We start from the raw sequence: 12,193 nt of genomic DNA on the forward strand, positions 1-12,193 counted from the left end.
ATGGTTTCGAGGGGGCCACATGATAAAAATATGGATTTGACCTTAAGTGGTCTTTTCAAGGTGAGGTCAATGTGGTCGATGTTTTCTTAAATGGCACTTCCCATTTTTTATTACATATTCTTATAGCTTATCCCGAGAGCTTTCCAAAACACTTTAATAAAGTATTTTTTTATTAAGTACTTTTTGAGTTATTTTATTTTTTATTCTGACATATTTTGATATAAAAATTAAAATATCTCGTAAAATATTTAGTTTTCGATAATCTTACCGTAATGCTTTTATGTACAGAATAATGAGACAAATCAATTAGTAAAAAAAATTAATTGTTTTTAAGAAAAAGTATGTAATTATTTCTAATGTATTTTTTTAAACAATTATTTGGTTTTTTCTTTACACTGATTGATTTGTGTTATTATTCTGTACATAAAAGTATTACGGTAAGATTCTCGAAAACTAAATATTTTACGAGATATTTTATTTTTTATATCAAAATATGTCAGATTAAAATATAAAATAACTCAAAAAGTACTTAATGAAAAAATACTTTATTATAGTGTTTTGAAAAGCTCTCGAGATAAGCTACAAGAATATGCAATAAAAAGTAGGCAATTCCATTTAAAAAATTCAATTTGACCTTGATCTGACCTTGGCAACGCCATTCAAGGTCAAACAGCTATTACCGTTGATTGTGTCTTTTTAAGCCTTACAACTTTTGTCTGAAATATTTTTCTCTAAAATGCAATGTTTACGAGATATTTGAGTGTATCCAGACTTTCGACACACCCTGTATATTTCTTTAAGCTTACGTATAATATAGTAAATCTCTTTTACGTGTTATATCAATAGCGCTTTCTTTTATGATACAGATTGTCATGTGTCGGCAATTTATTAAGTGCCGCCGATATCATGCGCATGGATGCGCTCAATCGAGAATCCATCTGATCGATGACAGTCCAAATAAATTTCTCCATTTCATTTAGAACTCGAAACGACGACGTTATGATTCATTTATGATTCGCTGTTTTCATTCTTTCATTTTTTTATTTTTTTTATTTTAGCGATGCAAAAAAATGGATAATGTCACATGACGACTATCACTTCTTCGTCGTCCATTTGCAATATCGAAACGTATATATATATTTTTCTCCTTAATTAATTACTTTTGACTGTTAACTAATTCCAGATTTCATTGAATCTGCGCATCACTCACTTGCAATCGACGTGCTTCGTATTTGCCTCTATCGATCGCGCACTAGAGTTATATTAATATTTAGCAAATTCCACATCTCTAGGAGATTGATGATCGCCTACTCGCGAAACTTTAATATGAAACGTCGATCACATCGTAATTGTGTGTCTTACTTCATTCCCCAGATCGATTCATCAATACTAGGTATTTCTTGCCCTGCAAGACTTTGGAAGAGCATTTTATACTATCGCAAACAACAATTTTCTTCGACATCGCGATTCGCAACAGTTTATACAAATATTGAATTAAAATTATATAGCATGTATGTTTTCTGAAAGATCATAGAAAAAATAAATAGTGAGATGCGTATATAATTTCTAATAATTCTAATATATTATCATAGTTAGAATAACAGATTTTTTTTTTTTTTTTTCATTAACACTTTCATCATATTTACTCCAGAATATGGAAGCAAAATTCAACTAATTCGGAGATTACGAAATGTATATCGTGGAAGCATCGTTATAAAATAATCTTTTAAAATTTGGAAGCAAAGTTTACGAAGATTCTTAATGCGCTATATAAAATTTTGCGTTATTCGAAAATAATTATGCGCGCAAGAACCGCGTTGAACATTTTTATTTTTTTCCAACGTAGGCCAACATTTCACAAGTCCGATCGTGATACATGTCGAATGAGTGAAAAGTCTCTCTTTCGTGTAGGAAACTTCTAAATTCCTCAGATAAATTTTTTAAACAAACTTCAGAAATTTCCCTATCATATCTTCATCAATATTAGCCTAATGTCTCCCCAACGGATGATTTTACCTTGATGTCGCGAACAAAATAAACAGCTTCAGAAACACCGTCAGACGTGATTGAATTACCGCGCAAATATCGAATAAAGTTTGCGCGGATTCGAACCGAGACTGTCTAAACTCATTGTTCGTTGAGGGGTTCGGCAGCGACCTTATACGGTTTCGGAGCAATCTATCAAAACACTTGTCAGGCCCTGCAGTGTAATTATCGACTCCTACGTATCGAATTTCGTGGTCGGATGTTCTAATTACAGATCATCGCTTACGCGAAAAGAGATCACGGTTATTCCCGCACAATATCCGATGACACGGCATGAGCGCAGAAAAACGTTACGAAATAAGATTTCCCTTTTCGGAAAATTTCTCGATTGATCATCGAAACGTATTTTCAGGTACACAATATGCTTACGGCATTTTTCGCGTTTTCGTTGACGTTTACAGTCCGCAATCGAAGCTCTCTTGATTCTGCACCTTCTTCTGGTATGCCTCCAAATAACTGTCGACGTTTCTGTATATGCCCGAATTCGCTTGGAACATGAGGGTCTCGAGGATACGTTCGTTTCTTATGGCTTTCGACGGCAAAACGATCTGGAAGACGAGAAATTATTTCTTTCGCCTTTTTTAAGATAATGAGCAAAAATAATCGATAGTAATTATTTTATATTAGCGATTCTATTAATAATACGTATTATGTGGATATCATTTTCATCTAATCACTTAGATAACTTAATTATTATTTTTTTTATTTTTCTGTAATATTGTTTATATTTTTATCCGATATTTTTTTACATCTATAATATTTTTTTCAATACGTACCCTGATTAATTCATGGGGTGTTATCCTATATAATTTGAGGTCCCTGCTGAGCCTTTCCATGATACACTTGAACTCCACCTTAGCATCGAGCTTGGTTGATTTAGTTTTGGTTCTATGCCTCGCCCAATTCAACATTGCCTCGAATTTTTTAATTTCCACCACTTCCAGGCTACGGCACATGATCATTTGTACCATCGACTCGCTTAGAGTAAGGAAATCCGGGTTCTGGAAGAGCTGATAAGCCCTCGTCTCGACGAACGCGAGGATCATATTGACCAATTCCGAGGCGGATGTGTATCGCCAGTAATAATTCTCGAGGGCGCATAACATCACGCAGACAATCTCGATCCTGAGGAACTGTTTGGCGTGATGGAAGCAGGCCTGAAGTAATTCCGGTAGATCGTAATGTTCCGCGGCGCATATCAGACCCGGTATGTTGCTACACGTCAGCGGACAGGATCCGGTATGCAAATAATCCAGTAGAATTCGGAAAGTTTCCGGATCGAACTCGATGATATCAAACTGAAAATATATTTTTTATTGATTGGAGATTAAAACTATATGACAATAATATTGTATGTGTGTGGCTCATCTCGCGAAAGAATGTTTTAATCAATTTACAATATTTATTACAAATATCAATTTTTATCATTAATCAGAATTATTAGAAATTATCGCACTATTTATTCGTATAAATTGTTGCGACTTGCAATATTGGAGAATTATTATTTCCGATAATATAAAATGCTATTGCTATTAAAAAAAAAAAAAAAGATTAAATGTAGACATAAATAATCAAGAGAATAAAAAAAACATTTAATTTTATGGAATGTAAAATATTATAATGTTTACTTAATTGATATATCGATTATTGTTCTGGAAATTGAGATTTTACACAGTAACACGAGCTTTCTTAAGAGCCGCTCCTATTTTTTATACGTGTCTGATGTCCCACTCACCTCGGTCTGCGCTAATTTCGCTCTATCTACTTTCTGCGCGTCGGCGCAAACGCTGAGCCTCGGTACTGCCAATGATTGGGCTGCTTTGTCCTTATCTTTCATTTCTTTATCTGTAAAAGATATTTATTCTATTTTTAAAATTTATTTATCTACTCCATCGCAAAATGAAGACCTATTGTACATATGAATTTCTCTTTCTCTCTCTCTCTCTTGTTATACGCGGTTGTTAAATGTCAAGAGAGATTACCGTTTCATTATTCCTATACACTATATCAACGTATGAATTGGCTGTATCTGCGCTTATTTTTAATTATGCATGATATTTGAACGTAAGATTAAAAACTACATGATATATAAGACAAACTCGGTTTTCTCTTGAAAACTGTGACACGTACTACTGCAATCTTGCGAACTGGCCCATCGCTTTCGATCCTCGCTCTGCAGAGTGTGGCCACTACCGTGTTTTCTAATACTCCTTCCCCATCCCGCCGTGATCGTACCCAATCGTGAGAAGGCCCGTTTTACCATCGGTGACGAGGGGACACTTTTGGGCCTAAACACATCAGAACCAGTATCTCACAGAAACCGCGGAGCGGCACTTCAAGGTATGGAGACGGAATTTATGGACAGTTCGCGCAGAAACGGGAATAAGTCCAGAGTGAATGGGAGGGGGGTTTGGTTATATAATAATTTGAAGGAAGAAATATTAAGTATAAAATTTTACGAAACAAAAACGACACAACGACGAAAGCTTACTCTCGGAATTAACGATTTGTATCTGTCAACGTGCGGAGAATCGAAACAATTTGTGCGCATTATCGAATCCATAACAGCGATACGAGCCCTTTGCCAAATTATTAATATAGTGTTGGTACAGTTATTACATGAAATTTAGAATATAGACGACAAAAACGACAACGAACTGCGGTAATATAAAATTATTGACAATAATATTACAATTAAAGTAAACAAAAGATAGCATATTTGGTGATTTAAATATTATTAACGGACAAACAAAAACGTGTGAAAGAATATATTATAAAAGAGAGAATATATAAAAAATAGAACGTCTCAGAATAATATCAACGAGCAAAATGGCAAACTTTATTTGTAGAATTTCGCTATCTGTAACGTAATTGCCGCTCCTTTTTAGCGATCGAAGCAAGGCAAGTTTGCCATGAGTCACATCATTCGACAGAGTACTGCAGGTGCCTCTCAGAGAAGAGCATGCTACATAGAATTCAATACACGATACATGGTTTCATTAAATTTATAACTCTTGCATTATATATACGGTAAATAAGATAAATATATATAAACAAAAAAAAAATAGTTATACACGAAATAATCATGCGGTGCCGTGAGGATAGGAGACATGGATGTGCCGTAAAAAGATACATATATTTACGATTCGATAATATATAAATATAAAAGAAACATTCGAGACATCGAAAATCGCAGGCATTGATCTCACCCGTCAAACGGGATTCCCAATTTTATTCTCATTAGAGATATCCAATTAATATCTCGCATAAGATGTCGCATAATCCAGGTTCTTCGATCGAGCACTCTAAGAAATCCGTACTCAACGTCCTGAGCGAATTCTCTCAAGTCGCCAATCAGTTTTGCAATCGTGCGTTTTGCGGATTCGTTCATTGCATTATTTTCGATTTTTATTTAACAAATTTAATAAAAGCAAATTAAAAAAAAAACAAATCTAAATTTACAAAGCTTACCAGTTGTTTTTTTTTTTTTTTTTTGTAACGATGCATTCCGCCTTAAGCGGACTCGATATCAACGATTTTAAACTGGATTCATGAGACTATCGGATAAATATCGCGATATAACAATGACAATCTTGATTGTTGAAACGTACCTTGGACTCTCCATATCGGGAACTTGAAGAAAGTTCGAACTCTTCGGTTTCTGGGGGCTGAGCAATGTCGGCGCCGGTCTCGCCAGCAACTCAGCAACCGGGACTTGCGGACTTCCGAAGCCCGCTTGAATTCCGTATAACATTTCTTGAAATACTCTGTACAAGAACAAATATTTGTTGATAAATTTCCACACATCAATGTTTAATATCAAACTGAATAAATTTTCTATGCTCAACTCAATTTTTTAATGCTCTTTTATTTAGCAAACATTTAAGTCTTTTAATATGGATTTATTTATTCATTTGAATTTCTGTTGATTATTTCAAATTTATCTCTCTATAAATGTATTATTAAATAATTATAAAATATTTATTTTATTTTAAAATTAATAAATTAATGATCAACAAATTATTGTGAAAAATCTTTCTGCACTAACAATAAGTATAAATCGAAAAAGAGAGCATAATCGTTTAAATTTATATAATATTAATTATATTTTACATATTAATTACAATTTCGGATACTTTGTTACCTGCTTCTTACTGCTAGAATTGCCCTAACACCGATAAATCTAACTTTTTGCTTCTGTTGTCCTGGCACGAGGAAAGACACGTCAAATAGACTAGCATTTAGCGTCACGTTCGCTGAACTATTAAGGAACACCCTGGTAAAGTCCTTTGCGAGTTGATCATAATCTTCAAACTGATCTCGCACCGAATCCAACAATGGCGAAGACGGTCTCATGTGTCCAATCGGTCGCCAAGAACCTCGTCTAAGAATTAATAATCGCAAATTTAGTCCCACTAATCGATCGTGTAAATAATCGGAAAGCTTTATAATTTACGATGCAATTAATGAATTTACATACGAGAATAAAATTAAAGAATGATTAATTATTACATTCAATTTTAATATTAAAAGACGGTTGATACGCGACATAAAATATACAGAAAATATTATAACGAAAGAATAAAATATTTATCAATGTTAAGTATAGAATAATCGTGTTATATATTTTCAGATTATTATTGTATTTGTATGGTTGTTTATTTTCACGCGAATTTTTGTGTATTTTGTTACGGCTGCGTTATGTTATCTCACCTGTACGGTTTCGGAATCTGCCCGGTTTCCGCGTGATTAGCGAGATTTGCAACGATATCCTCCAGCATTTGGCTTCTCGTTCGCTCCTGCATCCTCGCGAATTTTGGTGCGGAATAACTCGCTCTTTCACCATTCACGATTTTCGTTAACATCCACTCTCGGAACATCGGACCTGTTGCGTCCGGAATTCGATAGATGAGTCCAACATAAGAGAAATTTTCTAAACTGATATAATTCTAAAGTAGCCAACATAATTTTATTATTCACGTTGCTATATTATTCTCCACGTATCTGACAATTAAAAACTCGATATAATTGTAATATAAGAGAGTGTGTGTAGAGAAATTCACAATATTACACATTAATGTCAAATTTATTGCGCTCTGTTGCAAAAGCCATATGGATTTATAATGAAAATTGCACCATATTAAGCAAATTATATAATTAAATTATGATTTAATATTCAAAATTTCGATGATTAAATTGTTAAATAAAATAACATCTGCTAAAGAGAACTCTGCACTGCAAAAACTTATTACTTATTAAAACTTATTACTTTTCTATATTAAGAGCTTCAAAAGTGAAATTAACTTTTCTTAATTTCATGCTCTCAATCATTTAGCTTCTCAGTAAAAATATAATTTTCGTCACCTTTTTCGAAGACGCTTTGCTCCCATAGATACGGTTTGTAGGCCCCAACTTCGTCCCTTGTAACCACGGACACTTCGTATCTCGTGATTTTCCGCTTTATCCGTGGACTCACTCGCACCAAGATAAATGTGTGCAAAAAGTGCGACTTGATGCAAGCTGGACTGAAACTCGTATTGTCGGCTTCCAAAAATACGACGCACACTATATCGTTGCCAATGTGTCTTTTTCTTTGGAGCTGCGCGTGCAAGGAGAAAAGACTTTTGATTAAATTTCTCTGACATATTTTATCGCGTAAAATTGTCCTTAAATTGTTGAACGAAAAATTTAATAAAAAATAAGATTGGCGACAAGAATATTTGACGACTCACTTTTTGGGGATCGTGTTTCTCGTAAGGCAATAAGGTGGACACGTGGAACATTATCTCGATACCCCTCCAATTGGTGTAGACAGAATATAGGCCCGTCAAATCGTGTACGGTATCGAGACCGCCTTTGTACTTGTCGAAACCCTTCAGCCTGATTTTGTCCCCGAGAATCTGCAGAAATTCCTCGAAGAGCAGCGAGTTGTCGTTGTTATCGAGTATATCTTCCTCGCTGTACTGACCTTCCTGAACATATATCACTCCCACCTTCAGCTCAGACTTGATAAAAACTTGATCGAGTTTGAGAAGTTCTTCAGGCGTATCTGGCAATTGTCCCAAGGTCAGTGGCGGATTGATGTTTACTTCCTTACCGAGGCTACGTACCACTTCTTCTCGATCGTACCTGTAAAACAATTGCCGTGTTTCGCGTGCTCATTGAATATTTTTAATTGTCAGAATAAATTTCTTGTACAGGACAATCAATAATATATTCCATCATTAATTATATCAATTCGAAAGTCACATTTAAATTTGACATACAAACTTTTATATGCGTGTTACGAGTAATTAAATTAAATTCTATTATTAGATAATCGTGCATAATTGCAACATGTACGCGTAAATGAAATGATGTGGAAATTACCGATCAGCGAAAACGCAGCTGGCGGGGATAAGACCGTGGACCGTGTAACTGATGGCTCTGACCAAGATCCTGAATTGATCCCGGCCATTGAGCAGTTCCTGCTTGATACTGAGTATCACCGGTCCCAGATCCTCGTCGTTTGTGAAATAGTTCCAATGTTCCGAGCCGTAGAAGTATTTCTCGTATGTCTCCTGCTCGACCGAGGTAAGCTCGAAGCCCTGATTCTTCTCCCATTGCTCCTCGATGGTGGTTTTCTTTCGCGGCACATCATCCGTATCGACCTCGTTTTCCTCGAACAAGCAAAAACTGTTGTCTTGTCGTTTTAACATCGACGAACGCTCCTCCACTGTTTGCTCCTCTGTCTGCTCAGGATCGGTAGCGTCGCGATCGCTCTCGCTTTCGTCCCAGATCGTGTCCGATGTGATCTGTTGCCGCGAACATTCGATCCAATAGCCGGGCGTTGGTATCAGATTGTGCGGAAACTCTTGACAGAATTCATCTACGGAAAAATTGATCCTCAACTCGCGTCTATTTTTAATTTGTCCACTTAATAGATTTCTGTAATTGGCAGGGATGAACAACGAATGGAAGTCTTTAAAATTAATTAGAGTAACGTCTTTGAGATGGATACCATAATAAACCGCTTCTGGCTTTTGCAAGTTCGGTAAGTAGTTTTGATCGCGTTCCTTTGAAAAATTAAAGATATTGGATATTAAACGAGAAATCGCTAAAGAGTGTAGTCACTGAGTAGTAATATCATAGTGTAAAAGTTATTACATTGTCGTGATACATTGTACGTAAATGCAATAATGCTCAACGTTTTCATCATGAAGCGCGGGGACGTTGATCGGGCAGCAATTTCACTCAAAGCGAGATTAACGTTAATTAAAGCCGCTCGACTAGCGCTCTTCCTGGCGGGGCAAATTGGAGGGCGATAACGTTCGATAGTGTCTTTGTTCTCCGGACATGCCAAAAGAATCGGTCGAATTATCCCCGAAGCGAAAGGGATTTGTGTAGAAATTAGAGGAACAAAGCGAGATAAAGGTAGAGAAATTCGTAGATAGATAAATGGAAAAGAGAGAGAGACAGACAGACAAAGAGCGTAAGGAAGTTGAAGCAAATAATACCCCAAGACTAGCACTTCGGCTGAAAATCATTAAGAGAGGAATCCGATCCGACAAAATAGCACCTCGAGGGCGAATCGACCCTGAGGTTAGATAAAGCCCAGAGGCGGAGAATCTCGAAGTGATTTTCCTTCCACATCTCGCCGGACTCACATCCACTTAAGCACGTATCACCGGTAATATGTTTCTTCTTCTCCATCCTCGCTCCTCGCTGCCATCTCGCTTTATCAATCTTCGTCTTCCTTCCTGCCTGCTGCTCCTTTCTCCGACGCGCGGTTGTCGACGATACCGCAGTCGATTCACTGTAAGGTAGAACACCAAGCTGTTTGCAAACAGGGCTTGGTATTCGAACTTAGAGTGAGCCGCCCGCGGTGCCTTCCTCTTCTTCTCCTCCGGCTCTGCGAATCGACCTAATTACAGGGCCCATTATCCGCGAATAATGACCGTTTATATCTCACCGAAAATCGAATTTTGATACGACGCGGGATGGTTAAAGTTCCCCTAAAAGTTCTCCCTTTGAAAATTGCGACATTTCTTAGCTCGCAAATGCGAGGGAAGAAAAGATATTTTTTCAAAGTTAAAAGATAAACGCTGTAGCCTCGACAAAAGAAATTTACATGAAAATTATTTGCCGTTTTGCGTGATGATCCACCTCGACGAGCTGAAGACGACTTTACAAAAACGCGACAATTATCACATTTTCTTCTCTTTATCACGCGTTTTCTGTCACGAATATGATCTGGCTCTTAAGATTTACATCCGCTATGCGAAACCGACGTCACGGGATAACTTTGCACGTATAATCGCGCGTAATCCAAGGCGGGCGAAACCACCTGTAGCTTCGTCTCATGCATATGCACTCCTGCAAAGTCGACGGCGTCCGCTGCATCGGTCTCGTTCGCGAAAACGTGACGCGACGGTGAGAGAAGGAAAATGAATGAGCAATCTTGACGAGGACGAAAGTACTTACCGGAGCACGCCTGAGGTGGCAACGGGAAGATCAGGGTGGTCGAGGATTTTCTTCTCGCAACTGCGCAGCCTAAACTTTGTGGTTTGAAGCTGCGCAACTGCTGCATGAAGTCCGAGCACTCCATCAGCGCCACGTCGGCAAAGTGCAGATCGCAAAGTATCTGGTTCTTGAACCTGAAATGCAGAATAACCCTTAAAATCGTTCGTCGGAACGAGTGGTGCTTCAAATAACTGTTTTTCGCCACGAGAGTCATAAAGAAGTCCATAAAACGATGTTTATGGAGCTGTATATTTTTATAGCGATAGATTGAATATCAGCGGCGTGAGAAGCAATGATGTTTGTATTTTCGATATATTATCTCATAGGAATAAACTTATATGTAAGCGTGATACAAATTGATCTAATATTTGACAAGCGAATATGATGATCGCGATATTTTTCTTGACTGATGCAATAATCGCGTAATTTATTTTTGGATTAAATTTTTAGTTATTGATTGTAAAAGTTATTGGCAATTAAATTAGTATTTGCAATAAGAGTGCAATGAATCAATTACAAAAATTAATTAAGTGAATTAATAAGATTGTATCTGGGAATAAGAATTTTTTCCATTTCTGAGGTCATTTCGTTTTGACGTGATAATACTTGTAAATTTAAGCGAGTTTTATCACAAATGAAAACAATCAAGAGAAATGAAGTTTTATAGGAGTTCCGCTTGATAAAATGTGAACCCGACATGTCTCGACGGCGGTCGTTATTGGAACACACCGACTCCCTTATCTTTTCTATCATTTGCTATTATCACGTGGATTTACGCAATTAAAATCATGGGTTAGGTTTCCCAGAAACGTGTTCATCCATATATGAATACTGCTAATCCATATATAAATATATCCTTAATCACTTTGCAATTTTTTTAACTTTTGTAATAAATTTTCTCTTTTATTATATCATTTTTTATTATATATTTTATTATATCTTTTCGAATTATATATTATTTTTTTAATACTTTGTATAAACCATTTACAAATAAATGGAAATATTAACTTATATATTCTTCAAAAAAATTCTAATTTATAAATACGGAAATATACGAAGTAAAATTTCTCATTTATACTTATATATTTCTCGTCGATGCAACGATATTCAGCGAATTTAGTAGCCAATAGTAGTAATCGAGCATCGGACACAAATAATATAAAATAAATCATATAAAATGTTATTTTCTAAGATTTATATGACATTTCCATTTATATTTTCTCCGGCGAAATTCGACGGCCTCGTTCGTATAATACAGTGACGCATTAGCGACTTGCGTAAGGGTTGCAAAACCGCCGATAATCGCGCATAACGGTACATTAAAATGTCCATTCCAATTCAGTTTGCATCTGACAGGATTCTGCACGTTATTTTCGCGGCCTGCCGTTCGCGTCGGAATAATAAATATTTTTCAATAATCTCTCCCTCGCATACGCGCGCATTTTCGCCGAAGAAAGCTTTCGTCGAAGAATGATGTTATAACGCACTATGATGCGGCGTTTTTAACAAAGACATGACTCGACGATAACGCGATTCGTAACCGTTCGTTGGATCGTAAATGGATTTCTGAATTTTCGACCCGATATCGTTCGTCCTTTTATCCGAGGGGGGGGGGGGGCCCATTTAAAAGTCCCCGATTCAATTC

The 12,193-nt window shown here is 36.4% G+C and overlaps 1 protein-coding gene across 4 annotated transcripts in view; it reads right to left on the reverse strand.

The window, feature by feature from the left end:
* Positions 1-1,021: 1,021 nt before the first annotated feature.
* LOC115239623 overlaps positions 1,022-12,193 on the reverse strand; it is a 171,795-nt gene continuing 160,623 nt past the window's right edge. For all 4 annotated transcript variants that reach the window (XM_029814231.1, XM_029814230.1, XM_029814229.1 and 1 more), the window contains 11 exons: positions 10,510-10,682; positions 8,416-8,914; positions 7,779-8,175; positions 7,411-7,645; positions 6,760-6,931; positions 6,191-6,430; positions 5,658-5,813; positions 4,177-4,334; positions 3,782-3,891; positions 2,823-3,344; positions 1,022-2,594 (listed from right to left, as the gene is read on the reverse strand). In XM_029814231.1, the coding sequence (XP_029670091.1) occupies positions 2,442-2,594; positions 2,823-3,344; positions 3,782-3,891; positions 4,177-4,334; positions 5,658-5,813; positions 6,191-6,430; positions 6,760-6,931; positions 7,411-7,645; positions 7,779-8,175; positions 8,416-8,914; positions 10,510-10,682 (2,815 nt within the window). In that variant the 3' untranslated portion in view covers positions 1,022-2,441. The remainder of the gene's footprint in view (positions 2,595-2,822; positions 3,345-3,781; positions 3,892-4,176; positions 4,335-5,657; positions 5,814-6,190; positions 6,431-6,759; positions 6,932-7,410; positions 7,646-7,778; positions 8,176-8,415; positions 8,915-10,509; positions 10,683-12,193) is intronic.

Source organism: Formica exsecta, unplaced genomic scaffold (assembly GCF_003651465.1).
Source record: "Formica exsecta isolate Colony F162 unplaced genomic scaffold, ASM365146v1 scaffold391, whole genome shotgun sequence".
Lineage (NCBI taxonomy): Eukaryota > Metazoa > Arthropoda > Insecta > Hymenoptera > Formicidae > Formica > Formica exsecta.